The following is a 19,321-nucleotide window of genomic DNA, read 5'->3' on the forward strand; positions in this document are numbered from 1 at the left end:
CTTAAATATGACACTATTAAACAACCATAAGCAAGACATGAGCAAGTCCATGTTATCATTTTCTCTCATTTCGCAGGTTGGCTCAGAACCAACTCTGCATTTTTTTTTAATTTAGAAGAGGACTGATTAAAGAGACACGTAAGGAAATCAAAGTAATTGGGCATATAGACAAGCTAGCAGGTAAACAATGTGATTCAGTGAGACAACTGTCTAAAGGAAGAATGGTACACATTTGTATTATTACTTTCTTATTTTATCTCATTTTTATAACTCCCAGCACAATCATTAGCATCCCTACAAAGCACATGGCTGAGCTGAATACGGCATTCATTTCCTGCATTGTGAGGAACTTTACTCCACCCAAGGACACAGCTCCCACCACATCACTGAGAAACTGGATGGTCAACCCTCTGGTTGTTCACCCCTGTAGAAACAAGCCTCAACAACAAGTTCTGACTAGGGCTTTTCTCACAGTTTCCCCAAACTATCGGCTGTCAGATTCCTGGGAGGAATCCCTCCCCTGGGATCATCTCAACACACAACCTAGATTAACATATGCTTGTGAGTCAGCAGCTAGATTTAGGATCTGATTCAGCCCAATTAACCTCAGGCAGTGAAAAAGGCACTTGGCTTAGTGTTCACCTCATGTTTCATGCAACCCGTACAGAGATGGGCACTTGTGGTGAATGAGGCTCTCAAGAAGTGGGACAACACAGCAATTCTCAACTCTCATTCATAACTGTATATTCATCTGAGGTGACTCATTCATTCCAAAGTCAGCACTGCTTAGACATTATCTACAACTTCCCCAAATATGGACTGCAACCATTTTTTAAACTTCTCAGATTCAGCATAATGTACTGCTCAAAAAACCCACGCCACTGCTTTATGAACAGACATTTTTCCTAGTGTCAGTCTAGCTCATTACCCTGACTCCACGTCTGCTGAAGATATGATGCAACCTCAGACTTTCTTCTGTAATCTAACATGATTCATTTCGGTCTCTACAAGTGGGCAGTGAATTGAAGGGAGATGAAAGCCAGAAGCAATGCCCAGTGGCTGGCAGATCCGCACTGCCTAAACACAGTAACATCTCAGTATATGAAACAAGTAAACAGTAGAAATAGCACATCCCAAGCATCACACATTGCATATCCCAAATGGTATAGCTAAAGGATAGCTATGGTAGGCAGCTTTAATGATAAATGTGCCAGAGGGAACCTCTGTTTCGTTATGGTTATGGTTAATTATTTTATTAGCGTATGAACAGTTTAATGTGTACAAATGCACTCCTCAAAGGTGGACTCTGTCTCCTGAAGCACAAGATACTGTAATACGTGGACCTACGGATATAATAAAGGCTTTCTTTTCCTAATGATTTTTGCATATGAAAAATCAAACCCTAATGCAGCATGCAGGCAGCAGAATGGATGGCAGAGGCTGTGCCTGAAAAACTACACAAATATGTGTGTCTGTGTCAATTCCTGCTTGCATTAGTTCATGTCCACAAATATGAGCAATATCCAATACAAGCATGGCCCGAGCAGATCTGAAAATACATCTTGGACTTTATACCCACTAAGTACTTGTGCTGTCAAGTCTCAAATTTCTAGACAAGTACACTTCAAGATAGTTTCTTTCACTTCAACGTAAGAGCAAAACACTCATCTTGAAACTCATGTTTCCTCAGGGTGTTCCTCTTGAACACCAGTTCCAGCTGAAAAAGGCATAATTCAGACCTCTGCTTCTGAAAACAGCACAGAATACACACTTTTCAATAACTTTAGCTTTTATAAGCTTAATAGCATGAATGGATATACCAAAAGAAAAAATATGAACTTTATGTTTACTGGTAAGATATATTTGTGCATGGAAAGTTTTCAGAACAATTAATGCATCAAGCATATCTGTAAGCACAGAAACTGGTATAATGTGCACAGTTTGCTCTGCCTCCTCTGTAGTGCTGCTGCCTCATCCCAAAGAATACTGCTGCTAAAATGGGATGGCAGCAAATGATGTCAACCGTGAATCTCCATGTTCTCAAAAGGAAAACAGGGCCATGGCATACATTTTTCAGGAAAAAAGGCACCACGTGAGGTGGGCTGCTTTTTGTTTTCAACTCATAAACTGAGGGCAAGTACTTAAATCCATAATTACAGACCAGAATCTGATTTCCATTTTAAAATCAGGACATCAACTTGGGCCTTCGCAAGCTGCTGCAGTGACAATTACACAGAACTGTAAATTTCCCCACAAACTTCAACTGCAGTGAATAAATACCTATGAACAACATCCATCAGTGTCCAGAATATAAGACTGCATTAGATAATTAAGACATCACACACTCAGAGTGAGACACAGGTGTCATCAGATGCAGCTTACACCTGATGTACTGGAAATATGAGCTCTGCAGTACTCTTCAGAAATTTTTTAGAAAAAGTTGTTAATTTTACACTAGCTTCTGCTATCTGACACATAACAACGCATGCAAATCAACATTCGGGGCTACCTGCCTGCTGAGGTATTCTTAAACAGCCATTGATTTCCTATTGTGAATTTGGGTACCATGAAAAATTGGAAGGAAAGACAATAAAACCTGAAAGTGTGTACAATTCATACCACATCAAATGCTGACCTAAAGGCTGTCTAGCAGAGACTAACCTTTTTTTTTTTTAGGATAATGTATTTTATAATGACGCGCCATTCAATGCAACTGGTAAAGCATTATAGAAATGCCACAGATTAATAAAGAGCATGGTGGCTGCTAATTTACCTCCATCTTGTGAATTCATTATATTCAGAGCAAACAGCATTGCATTGGAGAATGTAGTAGCCTCTTCTTTGCTTGCAAAATTCAAGCCATAGACTTGCCGTGCATCGCGCCATTGATGAAAGGTAGGTGTTGCTTGATTGTACTTCAGTCCTTTCACAATTGAGTAATTAATCACTACCTGTGATATGAAAGAGAGGAGCAAAGATTAAACAGAATTCTGCCTTAAGTGGGGGGAAAAAAAAGCCTTTGGTAAAGGTTAATTGATCTGATGGTGACATTCCTATGGCAGCTCCATGGCTGTACGGTAAGGCAGCATGCACTTGGATGGCAGAAGACCCGTATATGTGAGTGACTTTTACAACAGTTCAAACCAGCCCTGGGAGCTTGTGAGCTAGTTCTGCAAACTCTATTAGCTGATTGTGTTTTCTACAGAAACTCCACAGGATACAGTTGTGCATATATTGCAGAAAGATGTCACAAGCCAGTGCCAGCAGTTATTGCCATCTTTTGGGGGATGAGCATGCACGTTTGTCAGAAAAGGGGACAGACAGAGCTCTTGGCACTGGCCCTCTGCGACAGCAGACAAATGTTTGACTCACTGCACTAGTTCTGGTTTTTCTATCCTCTATGCCAGCTTCTTACATTAAGATTTTTTTGTGTTTGTTTTTGGTCTAGAATTAGACAGGCAGTGACAAATCCAACCGAATATTCCCTCTCCTAGTTCCTCCCTTCCTCTACATGCTATAATTTCCAGGTAAGGAGTGGCTGCCATGGAAGGATGTTTCTGTATGTTTTGGTTTAATCTGCCAGATACAATGCCCCGTTTATCCTTGGGCAGGGCATATGGGATATCCAGCTGGAGTCCAACCAGAAACATCATAAGCTAACACCCAGCACTCTCACAATATCCATCTGTGGCTCAACAAAGGCACTCTGTTGTGGCTCAAATTTAAGAAACAAAATGAAATGTCAATAAATGGGATCACCAGCTATCCTCACGAACAGGTACAGTGTAGCTGAAAGACAGAGATGGATAAGGAAATGAAGACTCTGGCTTCATCAACCAAAAGAGGTTGGGGCAGAGGTAAACTGGGACACAGAAACTTAAAATTATGAGCAGAAAAAGATTTAAATTCATTATTCAAATATAGGAAATCTATCTTTGAATATTCTAAATTGTCTCTTCAAATGGATTGAGTTTTATCAAGAGCCAGAACAATCCCATAGATTCTGTCCTCGTTGAAAGCCAATCACTGGACATCTTCCACCAAACCAGTTTGTAGAGCTCATCTGTAAATCAAGCAGTCTGGACCCTGTTGTACAGGAATAGGGAAAAAGTACACGCTGTCTTAAGTACAGCTTCTTGCAGGCTCTGCAAAATTAGCTGTTCTCCCTTGCTGAAAAAATCTTCAGTTTCAAAGACATCATTGTTAATGTCTGAAGAGCACTAGAAGGCGTAGTGCTGCTGTATGATGAAAGACAGAAACTGAAAAAAGCTATGCCAAAAGACATTTAAGAGAAGTCAGGTTAACTGTTCAAAACCAGCTTCTCCAGAACTCAAAGTCTGCTTTATTACCAGGGTTTGATCACATCGATGGAATAAAGACAGAATTTGAACACTGACCTTCATTAATCATCGTGATGTTTAGATGAACACATGCAAAACCTTTTCTTCAAACTCAAAGCAGAGTTTGAAACTAGGGAATTAAACATAAAACAGCCTGAATTTCATTTTATTTGATCAAAGTTTCTAGAAAATGGTAAAAAGAGAGTGGGTTCTCCTGATGTTGTTAAAAATGCATGCACAGAGATGTCCTGTACAGATGGTACTGAGACTCTGCAAGGCACAGAATTTTAAGTGTGTGCTCTGGATCAGTAATTAAAAATAAAGAAACTACTACTCTTTAGAGCATAGGGTTGGTTTTTTTTTTTTTTTTTTTTTTTTTTTTTTTTAATAGGTATTTCTAAAGGAATACTCTAAAGCTTGGTATGTCAGTAAGACATTATCTGCCGTGCTGAGCAGGCTAACAGCTCATCTCATGCAGTTTTCATCTTCATTTGCAGTCTGTAATAACTGAATTGGAGAAACTTATTGGAAATCTTGCAGAAAGAAGTAATGGATTTGTCTGTAATAATAATAAGTTCTTCCTTTAACTCTTCACTTAGAGTTTATCTTAAAAGCTGAAACATAACACACTGTATTAATTTTTTTCTTCTTTTTTTTCTTCTTTTCCAACCCATGTTAGTATTTTCTATCCTGAAATAAAATAGCCTTGTTACTGTTATAAATGTTTGCATTGTTCTGAATTCTATTAAATTCTGGATTTCAATCATACCATATGGCAAGAAGTTTCACAGGCTGATTGTGCATAGTATTCAATGTTCCTATCACTTTAATATTAAAAATGAAAAAAATAAAAAAAGCTTTGTCTCACTTCTATCCAGTACCTTAACCATTTCGCTTCAGTTTCAGTACAAACTCTCTGGGGAACGCTTGAATCTGTTAAAAAGCTCAAAATCAAGAAGCCTTCCCTTTGATTGCAGCCTGTAGTCTACTGAGTTACAAATTATCAGCAGAGAAGATGGTAGTAATTGATAGAAACCACAGAAACAGGGCTAGAAGGGTTTGAGGGCACCTCAGGACCCCATCACATTTGGTCTTTGTTGCATAACCACCACCAAGATCACAAGTCTTACAGCCAATACTCCCGTTGATCAAACCAGAATAAAAAACACATCTTGTTTCTCCAGAGCATGAAATGATGCACAAGTTTGTTATCAGCTTGCTTCCTATTGTGCTTCCAGCACTAACCCCTTCATGGGCAGCAGTCTTGGGTTAGCTAAAATATGGAGGTTGTGGTGAGCAGCTACAAACTACCACAGCTGCAGGTAATTCTCTATTTCTGAAAGCAGGCCCAAACCCAACCAACTTAATAACTTACAGTGTCAATTAATTGGCTACTAATTTTTCTTTAACACATGGTCTTTGTTATATCCCAAGAATTCTGTCCCCATTTCAGGTCTGGCTTAGGCTCAAATTTAAGAAGCCCCACCTTCCCAGGGCCCTGTTTTTACACATGCTCCTTAACCACATCAATGCACAAAGCCTTCAGGAGGTATAATTCACTTCTGACTCGCACTTTCCTCCCTACCTGTGTATTCAACTCATGCATTTTTTCAGTGAGATCAGGCTAAAATGTAAAATCACCATTTTAAACCTTCAGATGATGATGACCTGGGGAGCTACTTTTCTGCTGAGCCATAGAGATGGACTGTCCGTACTTTTTTTTTTTTTTTTTGACCTTTGCAAATGCCTTGCATGGTGGTTGAATTTAACACACTTCACCTTTGTAAGGTTACAATTACAGCTGGAAAGCTGAAAATTGCAGTAAATTGTTTGTTTATGACTGTTGGGCTAGATGCTGGAAAGGAATGAAAGTTACATGGAGACATTAAAGCTCGTGTCACCAAGTGATTGCTCTGCTGATGTGGCTGCAGCTTCAAAACAGTCCTGCCTCTGTGGCTGCTCCAAAGGTTTAAAAAGCCACTTTGGCTTTTCTGAGGATTATTGCACACGCTAGCATGAGTATGTGCAGAGCAGAAAAGAGAATTCATTGACTTTCTGCCTGCAGTTCAGGGCTGCTGCACTCAACAATCTCATCACCCAGATGCATGAGATTGATCAGTCCGAGAACAAAATTGCAGTTCTGACATTCTTAAAACCATATTTTCTTTGTGGTGAACTTTTTAGATACCACCAGCTAGAGAACAAGATAAAGCAAGCAAAATGGGAAGGGAGTCCTGTAAACCCTAACCCACGCACCAGAAAAGGGCTAGGAAAAGCACCCAGAGAAAGACAGCAAAAGGAGCCTACAGAAGATGACTTAAATTGAAAAGAGGATGAAAATTAAAGAGAGCAATTATTGAAGAGGAAATAAAAAGAAACAAGTTAAAAGGGAAACATTAAAGGCAGGCAAAGGAGGGTGAAATTCTGAAGATTGCAGTATGTAATAAAACTTACTATAGCACGAAATAAAATTTAAAGTTGTTCCTTCATGGTGTTACTGTGTTAGAAATTTTAAACTAGTTTCTCAACTTTTGGAAATCTGTGCAGCTCCATTTTATGCCAAATCTCATATTACCTCAACATTGGTCTTTTTCAGAAAAAATACGACTTTTCTTGCAAAACAGCCTCACTTTCAACGTGACTTAGCACAACCTGAGAGCAAGTTTGAAATGGCTTGTATAGAGAATTATTTTGACTGAAATTCATTTTTGTTCTCATTGGATTCGACTACTTAGCAAGTCAAACAAGCTTACAGCTCCTTGTGAGACTCTTACAATAATATGAAATTCTGAATCTGAGACTTTCAGAACATTTGCTGCATTCATGATACTAGATTTTTAGTCATGTTGAAGGTAGTTTCTTCTAGACAGTTTTAAGTGCCTTATATAGCCTATACATAAGGCTTGTTTGTATCAAGGGAGGATTTTTAGTCTTCAGACTCTAGAAAAGTGTATATCTGTTTCCTTCTGACTTGAGATTTTTAGATGGCATGTAGACTCTTCATAAGCAGGAAAATTTGCAAGCAAATAGAACATTACAGTTGATCTTAAACATGTTTAAAGTACAGATCAAGTTTTGAATTTTGCGTACATCCTACACTATAAATAATATAGTGAGAGACAGACCTCTGGTACACCAAGTCTCCCATATAGATAGATAGATTTTATGACATTTACTTTTTATGCCAACTACTCAGATGCATCTTTTAGAATGTGCTCACATGAATCCCATTTACATTCACCAGCTGGCGACACAAAACAAACAAAGTAGCACGGCCTGCTGCAGTACCGATTCTCAAAAGTGACTAAGCAGCCACCGCATTTCATTCGCTTTCAAAAATATTTTCTCTTTCTAAAATGGAACTTCATTAATAGATTGCTTTTGCTCCACTGAGAATGATAAATAGAGAAGCAGAAGATATTGCAGATGTTTCAAAAGCGTGCTGCAGGAAGCTGAAGAGCTAAAAAATGATAATTAAAAAAATCATGAGCAGATCAACTTAACATTTTGGCAGCTGGGAGGTGGCAGCGCCGGCCACCTTCATACCCACTGGTGGGACAGTGCAAAGTGAGCATGGGATGGGGCAGCCCAGGCAGATCATTTTGAGACCTCAGCTCCCAGACCTGTTCTCTAAAATACCAATATAAGATTGCCATATAGCATTACCACTCTACGCAAACATATTTTTGTTATTTTGAGTATAGCTGTGAAATGTGGTGCTTCTGATGGCATGCACAGCCTGGTGCACACAAGAGCAAGGTGGTCACTGGGCTGTGGTGGCTCAGGAGGCTCTGATCCCACTGCTGCTTATCTAAATCCCACCTAACTCCTTTAATACCTAGAGAGGTACTGCAGGCTTAGCTTGCCATAAATCAGATCACAGCATGCACCTAGGACATCAAAACGCCTTATGAAAAACTAATTGCTTATCATGGCAGTATAATAAGCATGCTTTAGGAATGGCAGTGCTAGGTGATATTTCTTCTCTTTTGTATATCCAGTAGTAAAAATGAGCAAAAAGTAAATTAGAGGGAGTTGAGAGCAAACTCTGCAGAATGAAATAAAATTCATTTCCAAGGAAAATTGTAGGTGAAAAAATACATGTTAAAATCTCTCCCGCATTCACTGAAAGTTCTTTTTGCAAATACACAGTAATAAATCACGACATATTCTGTGTCCCCAAAATCACACCAAATCTGAATGCTGGGAGTAAATGAGCTCACAGGCACCTTGCAGAGAGCAGGAAATGTTGCTAGACTGCACTAACTATATAACTGCTAACTACACAACTGATGGTATCGTAAAGAGACCAAAGGTTCATTTACAGGAAGCTTAATGCAGTTACTCACTTGTTGATCTTGCAGTTTAACTCCAACAACCCTGAAGGTGTTTGTGGCTGTATTGTGATATATGTTGATTCTGCTGAACCCTTGCTGTCCGGGTTTGATTGGCACCCATTTCTTACTGGTGTCGTCATAGACCATAACTGAAGCCCGGGCTTGGCAAATACTCTGTTCACTGGAAAGAAAGAAAGGAAAAAAAAGAAGAAAAACAAATTCATTGTATGCTACCAAAAACATCTCAAGGAAAGGAAAACGAGAAATTGTCAGAACTGCTTAAAATGCATGTTTCGTAACTAATCCTTTGAATACAATTTGATAGTTAAATTAAAGCTTGCATGTAAGCGTTCATACACTTAAAAACAAAAACAAAACCTTCAGCATGTTGCTGAACCAATCCAGCATCTTATGTAGAAATACTAGGCCCTGAGGAATAACTGGTAGCACACCAATTTTATTAAAACTGTCTACAGTATGAATGCTCCATATATTTTTATATACCTATTGGCAAGCAAAGCCTTTCAGATTTGCATGAAAACTGACTAACATTTTACAGCTTCCTGACAAAAACATGGCACGCAAAGCTGAGGTACACATTTAAAACTGGAAGCAAGCAGACCTTGAACCAAAAGCCACGTTAGGTAAACTGAAGAAATCAATTACGTTAATCCAGCTGACACTTAATGCTCAGACCTGGTGACGCACTGACACATCCCAGAATATGCAGTGAAAAATGCACAGGGACTCTTTTCTCCTTCACTTTAATAGCAATGAAAACAGAGAGGGAACTCCACAGATTTCTGAATTTCAGTGTTACAGTAGATAACTACTATTTGATAGAGTATTAATAGATAGCTATTTTTATTCTGTAGCCTCATAGAAATTCATCATTTCTTTACCTATTGCTTGTGCATTAGTGACTAATACAAATATTGATGCTAAAAGACATTTTCCATGTGAAAGAAATTCCTCTGCAAGTACTGCTGAAGTGACAACTCAGCGTGGGTCGAAGTGCTTTACAGCCACCATTTGCAGCATTTTTGGAATGGCAGTGGGGATTTTGATTCCTGGTCTGAAATCAGAATTACATGAAGTAAAAATGAGCCCTCCAAATTTTGGAGAACTGATATATTTGAACATAAGAGGGTTTTACAACAAGTACACATTAAACCTAAATAAAACCCTTGGGGTTTAGGTCCCACAAAAGTTTTAAGATCATGGCCACCGTATTTACTTCAGATCTACATGTATTTATACAAACTTCTTTTTCCCAGACCAAGGAATATTAAATAATTTTCAGCAAGTCAATACCAAACGATAATCCACTTTGCATAAAATCATTTTTTCATTTCCTAATTACACTTCTTTGGCTTGATTTTCTCTCAGCAATGCCTCACTTTCACCCGAACAAATACAGGAGAAGCTCTCGGCTGCTGCTGAGCCATATCACTGCCCTGCCACTGCACCGAGTGATACCACGTGTAATCTACACCAACTGTGGCAAATGCAGCCCCACTGAACCCCATCACTGCCATCACTTTAATGAAAGGGAACACACTACTCTAGGTATTAAGGGGATATGGGTAGATTACAGCAGCAATTTTCAGTCTTTTCTTATCCATAGGTCTCAAAAAGATTTCCAAGGCAGATGCAATTCCTGTGAATTAAAGCCTATTGATGTTTGGCTCATTGTGTCACTTCTTACAGTGTCTGAATAGTCCATTGACCTCCTCTGTGCTATGGGCAAGACTCTGAAAACTCTTCACAGAGTTTATAGAGGGAGCAACAAAGACCAAGGTAAGAAACCAGCAGTTGGAATTGATGATGCTTGTAGGTCCCTTCCAACTCAGGATATTCTATGATTGTATGACAATTCAAACTGAAGTGTATTTTTATTACATAACATGGAATCAGCAGTCTGTAAAATAGTCAGATCAGAAAGGCTGAATGTTTTATTTAGATTAACTGGAATTATAAGAAGAAGCTCATCCATCAGCTGTCGATGCTCAGCTGTGTGGGAGGATACGCAGAGAAGATCTGCACCCTCACTGATGTACTTACCCAGCAAACACCTCACTATCACTCTTTTTAAGATGAACTAATGTCCTGTGGCAGCTTCCCCATGCATCTGACACTAACAGCTGAGGGATTTGATCTTGCTCCAGCCTGTCTAATCCTCCAGCTGGTGCATGAGTCTCAGGCTGGGAGGAGGGGGGACTGTCACCTTGCCTTGGTTCCACAGATGTGGAGAAAGACAGAGCAACATACAAGTGAAAAAGCAAGAACACTGCATCATCTTTGCCATATGGAAATTGAATGGCTAAGAATAATATCCAATGTGGTGCTATGGCTGAGTGGTTCCCACTTGCCTCTGCTACAGGGTGGTTCGTGGCACCTCCAGCTCCAGAGCCCAAGGAGCATCAGCTGTCCAGTGAGCCAGAAAACCTCTTCCCTGCAGAGTAACTCTTAGCTGGCATGACACCAGTTCCTGCTTCTCCAGCCTTGCTGGTCACTACAAGTCTATACCAAAGGAAGCAAGAACATGGCACTGGTTTCACTGGATTGTTTGCATGTGAGATGAACTTTGGAAGCCACAAATGCCATGGGCTCCTTAACGACTAAAACTTATTTAACTGACTGATCCATACTTACCACAAAGAAAACACAGACACGAAGGCTTTATAGTGGCACTGCTCATCATGCAGTATCTAGATTCCATACCATAAAACAACTTTGCCTTCAGAGTTTGCTGCTGCAAAAACACCCTCTACAAACCCATGATGCAAATACAGATGCAGGCCTCAGGAGCAATATTTAATGCATGACAGCCAACTGTTACTCTAACGTAAAGCAACACATCAATTCCTGCTCTCCCTGCAGCCAGGGAAGTTTTTCATCATTCATTTGAATGGAAACAGGATTAAGCCTATTATCTGGCCTCCAGTGAAATAACAGAAAGGAACACAAAACCAGTACAGCAGAAGGGGAATCCCTTCCTGCAAAACAATTCATCAGTCCTTCAAAACCCAAAATACCTCCAGGGATGCATTGCTAGGTTGCTATATCATCCTCAGTGGAGGTGTAACTATTTATGCCTAAAGTTTCATCCTACCTACAAAAAGCACAACTGTCCTACTGATTCTTTAAGGGGCTTCCTGAAAACCATCCAGAAAACGTTCAGTACAACTCTTACAAAGGTCAGTTAGAACCTTTCTATTGCACTCAGTGGACTGCATTATTTTGAATGTGAATGTTGGTTTCACAAGGCTCCAGAAAAAAAGTTCTGCTATTTTTGTGACTGATTGATACTCATGTCAACTACATACAACAGGTAAAAACTGAGGTTTTAGCTGTACTATTGTACATAGTCAAAATCTTTCTCCACAAGAAGAGTTTAGCAGGCATCAGCATTTAGATATCAAGTCATGACTCTAGAAATTGCCTTGTTTTCCTAAGAGTACACAGGCAAGTTACTGAATAAATAAGTAAGTATTAGAAAAGATTCATCATATTCCACATACTGTTCCAAAATTTACAGATTTTCCTATTGATTTTTTACGTTACATCAACATGCAAGCAGACTTATCCACCTGGGTTTCCACCACAGGCGGTTATGCGTTAAGAGGGTATAATTTCGCCTCTTGTATGGCATGCTTGGACTGACAATGCAGATCTGCAGCATCCTCCTTGCTTTACTAGCTGTAGTGTGAGCAACACTTTCATCCCTGAATGAGTTACTTCCAGCTATAAGGTACCATTCAAGGTACAGAGACCAACCACAGTTGGAGGGGTAGCAGTGAAGCTGCACTTTCAGTCAGGGCTGCAATGAAGGTGGCTTCATCAACAAACTTTTCTCCTCTTCCATCTGTGCAGAGATTGAAAAATGCATCCCTCTTCTTCCCGGGTTTTGGTAAATTTATGAGTAGCAAGGACTTGTAGCCAAAAAACAAAAAAGAGCTACAAAGGAGTACTGAAAAGGTAATACTGGGAGCCCTAAGGAAAATACATGCATTTTTTGTGAATTATTGTAAATCATCCTTATTGGAGCTGTTTGACATAAACTGGTTGACTGCAAGTATTTAAACAGAAGGAATAAAAATGACAGGGAATGAAATGACAGAAATGACTGTGTAAGTAGGGACTGGCGGGACACAGAAAGGGGAAACATACTCATTTTGTGTAGGCCAGTGGCTATGCAAATATGAAAAATAAAAAGCTCAGAAATGCCAGCATAGAGCATAAACTGGAAAAAGGGAGTAAACCATGACAATGGACAGCAAGCCTTCAACAGGGGCCTTGAAGACTCTCCAAGGCTTGTCTCTTCCATCCCAAACTAAGAAAAACATGAGGGGGCATGCTGCACTGGAGCAGAAATTAACCTGAAACCAACTGTGAGTTTCCTAGTAGAAATCAAGGAACCTATTATCAATCCATCACGTTCCAAGGTGCTTTCAGTTCTCTCTCCTTCTCTTCAACCAAGCTGACTTCTAGTACTCTTAGCAAATGCAAACATGTACCTTATTTTTAATTTCCATTTACATCCAACTCGTTTAAATAACATTTCAAATTATTTTGTACTGATATGCTCATCTGTAGTTGTTAACATGGCTTTGCCCAAGTCTTGTCCTACCTGGGAACTAACCCTCAGCACCCAGAACGTGCGAGGTGACTCACAAGCCAACACACCTCACTCCACTTCTCCACTGAGTCTGTCCACAGAAAGCTGTGTGGTTAAACCTGATGCATGAGAAATAGATGCTGAATTAAGAAAATGACAGAAATACCTCAGTGTTACCTTTAAAACAGCTAACATAAGTAAAAATCCTGTATACACAGACACGTGGTCTTTGTGAAATACAGATCTGTGTTAACCTCAGAATTAGCAAGCTACAGTTCGTGGTCCTGCAGCACTTAAAGTCTGCTGCAAACTCCAGGGGCCTAATTTGCTGAAAATACTTTAGTCAATTTTACTGAAGCAAACAAAATAACATGAAAGCGTTTCAGCATTGTTTGCAGTTCCCTCTGCAAAAAATAAAAAATAAAAAAAAATAAAAAATTGGTGGACACTTCTGTTTAGTGGCAGGGTTTAGAGGATATGAAAAAAACGGGAGACCCTCTGAGCAGCACTCAGGCCACCCAGGCTCATATTCACCATACCTGAGATCTGAGCTGCTAGCAAACACAACCTGCTACGGTGCAGAGGCTCTCAGCCTTCCCCTTCTCAGCAAAGCCAACAGAGATTCACTGTTGGCTTTGCTCATGACTCCATTTCTTGCTGGGAGCCTCATTTCTGTAACACAATGTCAGTCTCATTCTGACTCTATTAGGGACCTCTTTTTTAAAAGTCTACTTCCCTCTGCGAGTAAATGCACAGAACATCCTATGTCACCATTGTTCATCCTACCCTTGTTCCAGAGCACCAAAGTTCGTAGTGAAGCAGGAGCACTTAGCCACTGATCAAACTGAAGGGCAGCACAGATGCAGAGGGACTTCACACGCAGAGGTGCTTCTGATTCTCTTAATTATTATTAATTAATAATAATAATTATTATTAATATAATAATCTGCAGTGACATGCAGATTATTATATTAAATAATTGTAAGAAAATTGAGCATATCCAAAGCCTCTTTCACAAGTAGCTCTCAAAAAGGCACTGTTAAATAAAGTCATGACATGCCTCCAAGATACATACATATTTTACTGAGAAAAAAACTTGAATTACTGGTGCCTACAGCATAAACAAGAGTAAGATGAACACCGACTTGCTTCCACAAGGAGAAGTATATTTCTACTAGCAATGAGACATTCATTTGAAGTCCTCCCTCTCTGTACTGGTATACCCAGTGGGAATTGCCACGTGCAATGACTGCTGCTGACATTTACTGCAGACACTTAAGATGGAAACCAAAACCCAGCTTATGAGGCACTCTGATCTCACGCAAGGCCAGGGCTTTAGAAGATGAGCTGCTAAGCCTGGAAACATCCATGCAACGCTGGAATGACCAGAGAAACTGCTATGTTGTCTGTCACCCCTCACTGTTCTTGAAGATGTGAGATGTAATAGGTAGAAATACAAAAAATAAATAATGAATGTAGAAAGATAATGCAGTGGAAGGGGTGATTCACATAGGCCCGTCATAGCACAGCAGCTCAGTCCTACAGAAGTCCACACAAAACCCTGACCTCTCAGTGTCCACTGTCACACTTAAAACAACAGATCTGCCAATTGAGGTAGATCTAGGGCTGGTGGGCTGGCTGCAGATTTGTGCCCTTGTAAGCTGGTACATCTGTTTCGTTTACAGTGCTGAGATTTTGATGTCACGTGGTGGAGTTAATTTTAATCCCTAACTTTACTGGTACATTTTGCACACTGAACCATAAGAGACATAATGATTCTAAGGGGAACTCCAGTCATCAGTAGCTCAACTCAACTTTTAAAATAATCGCTGTGTAAAAGGCATTCACAGAAGAAATGTAGTGATTGAGAGAAGTCAGCACTGCCAGGCAGCCCAATACCCAGTGCTATGGCCAACCTTCTCTTCAACACGTGCCAGCTCCGACAGGGCAGGGGCATTGCTGTGTTCTAACAGAGAAACACCACTGCTCCATTAAAGCTTTAATTCACACAACATCTCATTCTGCCTTGAAGTGTGGTTTGCTATCTAATTTTGCGTGCCACCTTGAAGACAAACTTTGGCAGTTCCTAAAAATAAATATCAAGTAAATGTTTAGATGTTCCTAAAAGTAAAGATCAAGTAGATGCCCTGGGGAGAGACAATGAACCCAATTAATCTTTAAACACACACTCAGACAAAAACAGTAAAAAAAAACAACTTTACTAGATTGGGTTGCTATTAATATAAACCATTTCCCTTCACCATTAAATTACAGAAATAAAAAGAAGAAGCAACTAATCTTGTAAAAATACACATCACGCAAAACCCGAGACTAAATTGTCAAGTGAAAACCCATGACTGAAACTCTCACGCATTGGCCAGCCAAATTCATATTGCAGTAGAGCAATTAAATAAAGGCTTTTAAAGGTGATAATTGTAACAAATAATCAGGAAAGCCAGACTTGTGAGTACATACAGCAAATCAACACACAGGTATTTCACTGAAGTTGGCATTGCGTAGCTTTGGTTTCTCTTCAGTCCCCAAAGAAATGCAAATAAACCTGTGAAAACTCCTCTGGAGCCACTGGCGTCACACGGGGACTGAGAGCAGCGCAACTGATCCAGCCTCTCCCTCACTGCCAGCAGCTGCATATACACATAGCATTGCTATATGAACATAATTACCACTGTATAAAATCATAAATTACCTTGCAAGGCTATAACCACAATGCAGACCACCTGCACCTCCAATGACACACACTTTCCATCCAGCCCCGCTAACACTGACAGCGAGATTGCTGCCATTCAGAGCACAGTGCCCCAGTACTTACGTGCCCGCCATTGAGGAAGACCTGGTCAGGTAATCCTGGAGGAATAGATGCTCAAATGTGGCACGTGTGTTTACACCCAGATAGGGTATTTCACCACATTACACAGCTGAACACAGATTTGGCAGGAAGACAACCTGAGTCTATGTGAAGTCTTATTACAAAAACAGGAAAGGGAAGTGTTACCAAGAGCAAAAGGGCAGGCAGGAAGTAACGCTTGCTTGGCAGGGAAAGGACTTTAAAGAAAAAAAAATTATTACTTCTTTCAGCTGATTTATCAAACAGAAGTCCAAGCAATAGAGATTACGATTAGATGCACCACCCTTCCCTCATTGGTAGCAGGGCAATTAAAAACATTTCAATATTTTCTCAAGGCACAGGTTTGCTCTCCAAGAAAAAGAAAAAAGCAAACAAACCTAAGACCCAGACAAATTGCTGTTATCCATTTACAGCAGGGATGGAGACATGGTACAAAACCAAGCCCAGGGCCCCCTGGCTGCCATTCAGGCCCTCCCTGACAGCTGGAACTGACACGGGCTAACCAATCAATTACCCTACAGAAGAAGAAATCTCCAAACGTTGGAGAAGTCTCCAACATTAGAAATATGAACAAATTTGCTCTGAGGGGTACATAAGCACTGTATGCCTTCCTGCAAGTTGATAGCTCTCCTGAGGTAAAGCTGCAGCAATTTTGATGGGCTGCCTCTCCAGGGTGGCAGAACCTTGAGGTACATCCCTCTTCCCAGCTTCCTTTCTTTCCTCATTACTTGCTTTGGCAAAGCAGTAAACGTGGATGCCCAGCAAATGCTCCCCAGACTTTCAGCTTGGCTTTAGGATATGAGTGTGTTCTGGCATGACCTGATAACAGCAGAGGGAGAACTAGTGCAAGGCAGCCAGCAGGGAGAACTATATGGGTCCTGCTACATTCTTGCTGCAAATTAGAGAACACTAGGGTTTTCTCCCTGTTTCCCCATGATTTTGCCTTCTGCTTTTTGTCAGTGTGCTCACACATTCTTCTAACACGTGCAACTGCATCAGCTGCTATCTGTGACTGCACACACACACACAATGCAAATAAAAAACACAAACACCTGCAGAAGAAAAGCACTGGGTAGCTGGGGCTCCCAACTGCTCCCCCTTAGCCCAGGCCATTGTATGCACCTCTGTCTGGAGATCCACACAGAAAAGAAATACAAACAAGAAGACACCAAGAGGAAAAAAAATAATTCTTCAGCCATAACAAAAGTTGGTTATTACCATTTGGAAAGGGATTCACACTGTCCTTTACCTCAACTACTTTTTTTTATTTTTTTATTTATTTTTAATGTACGCTGCTGAGGAAAATAATTCTCCTGTGATGATATTAGACATGCTGTAACCAGTGCAATGCAGGTCAGCATGAGGGGGGACAGATGGCTCACAGCCAGCTGGATGTCACTGCAGCATTACACAAACTGGGAAGGTTACACAAACCAGGAAGGAACGTGTTACCTAACATGAACCCAGTTCCCAAAAGTGCAGCGCATAAGAATGACCTCCCCAATCTAGACCATTGCACAAAATCCTGTCTTTCTCAACTACCTGAGTCCCTTTGCCCGTGTGTCCACCAATGGGGAGCGTGCAGGTCTGACATGGCAGCCTAGACTCCTTAGAACACCACAGACTGCAGAGCTTTTGAAAATGAGCTGGAAGGCAATGGCAACTGCAAGGAACTTCGGGTCTTTCTTCCTCCAGGAGCCAGCACTGAATGCTCAGCACCTGCCAAGCACCAAGGAGTGCAGTTTTCTTTTCAGCTGATTTGGGAATGTTGCAATGCAACAAGAAAGGGTTCTCTGACATACAACTTTTTTCATATTTTTTTTTTCTTCTTTTTACTTGGAGTCAAGTGGCACTTCCTCTGTACAGCTCATTCAATCCTTAGACTATTACTGTCAAGTACTGTTTTCACAATCTCAACTGCACATGTTAGAAAAGAAGTCCAACAAGTAGAAGTGCAGAGTCCTGCATGTGGGGAAGAACAACCCCAGGCACCAGCACCTATTAGGAGGCACCCAGCTCTGCAGAAAAGCACCTGGGGGTCCTGGTGGGCACCAAGTCAGCAGTGTGCTGCTAAGAGGGCTAACAGAATTTTTGTCCGCATGAGACAAAGCTGTCTGGATATGATCTTGGGCACCCTGCTCTGGGAGTCCCTGCTTGAGCAGAGGTCAGACCAGACTAGGAACAGAGGTCCCTGCCAACCTCAGCCATGCTGTGATTTTATGATAGATCCTGAAAAGTCCATCTCCAGATCACTCTAAATCAATTGATCAGACTGGCCATGCTGGCTCCATTCTCCCAGGCACACAGGTGCAGGATGCTAGAGTAAGGAAGACTCTGAGAAGCGTTTTTATTTCTCTTTGATGTGTGTGGGATAGATAAAGTCACTGATTTTTGGCAAGGACACAGTACTTAGTTGTTAGAACAGGTTTCCTGCTGAACCAAGCAAAAATAACTCTCACATAATACAGTAACATCTGCTAGCTCCTGAGTTAGCATAATCAACATGCAAAGATTTGATTCTCCAGATCACAGGTACAACTGAGCACACCTGAAAACAAACAGTCCTTCCCACCCACTCCTAGCCCAGCAGCTGGGACACTGCAGCCACCTCCAAAATCATGCCAGGAAGCAGGGACAGCAAGCAGGTTAAAACTCAACTCTGCCCCCACAGTGCCCCATCATAAACCAAATTAATTTCATTAAGCACTACAGCATGCATTCCAGAAGTGCCTCTAATCACTCGCTTGCATTGGTAAAATGCCTTGGACTAGAGAGTGCTTAGAAGGAAACAGCACTCTGGAACAAATTACAAAATAAGACCCGGTAGCTGGTTTCTGTCCAGTGCTCACAAAGGACTGCATGCTGGGTAAACAGATTATTTCAGTCACGTGTTGAGATCTGGGTGAGAAGAGCAGGATTCCTGAACACAGAAGTGAGGCTTTAGCTGCAATTATGTGAATATTCCCATAGGCCTTTGAAAAGCATGTCTGCTGCCTTTCATATTCCAAAGACATCTAGGTGCTGCATTTGCTCTCTTCTGGAAAACTGCATTACCAAATGGGACATTATTGGCACATCACAATAGCACCATGTATTTTCAGTTCTTGGAGCTACAGTGCAAACTCAGAAAGGGGAGACTTTCCGTCTCAAGCTCAAA

At 40.7% G+C, this 19,321-nt stretch overlaps 1 protein-coding gene across 6 annotated transcripts in view; it reads right to left on the reverse strand.

Annotated features, from left to right (window-relative positions):
- Nucleotides 1-19,321, reverse strand: part of EVL (Enah/Vasp-like) — a 128,750-nt gene that overhangs the window by 50,163 nt on the left and 59,266 nt on the right. For 5 of the 6 annotated variants that reach the window (XM_065750281.1, XM_065750306.1, XM_065750290.1 and 2 more), the window contains exons 2-3: nucleotides 8,690-8,858; nucleotides 2,774-2,951 (exon numbers count right to left, since the gene is read on the reverse strand). In XM_065750281.1, the coding sequence (XP_065606353.1) occupies nucleotides 2,774-2,951; nucleotides 8,690-8,858 (347 nt within the window). Of the gene's footprint in view, nucleotides 1-2,773; nucleotides 2,952-8,689; nucleotides 8,859-16,128; nucleotides 16,277-19,321 lie in introns of those variants that run through there. The other variant, XM_065750272.1, reaches the window with a different exon arrangement.

The sequence above is a fragment of the Cyrtonyx montezumae genome, unplaced genomic scaffold, assembly GCF_038088225.1.
Source record: "Cyrtonyx montezumae isolate F1298 unplaced genomic scaffold, pur_monq_1.0 scaffold_10, whole genome shotgun sequence".
Classification (NCBI taxonomy): Eukaryota; Metazoa; Chordata; class Aves; order Galliformes; family Odontophoridae; genus Cyrtonyx; species Cyrtonyx montezumae.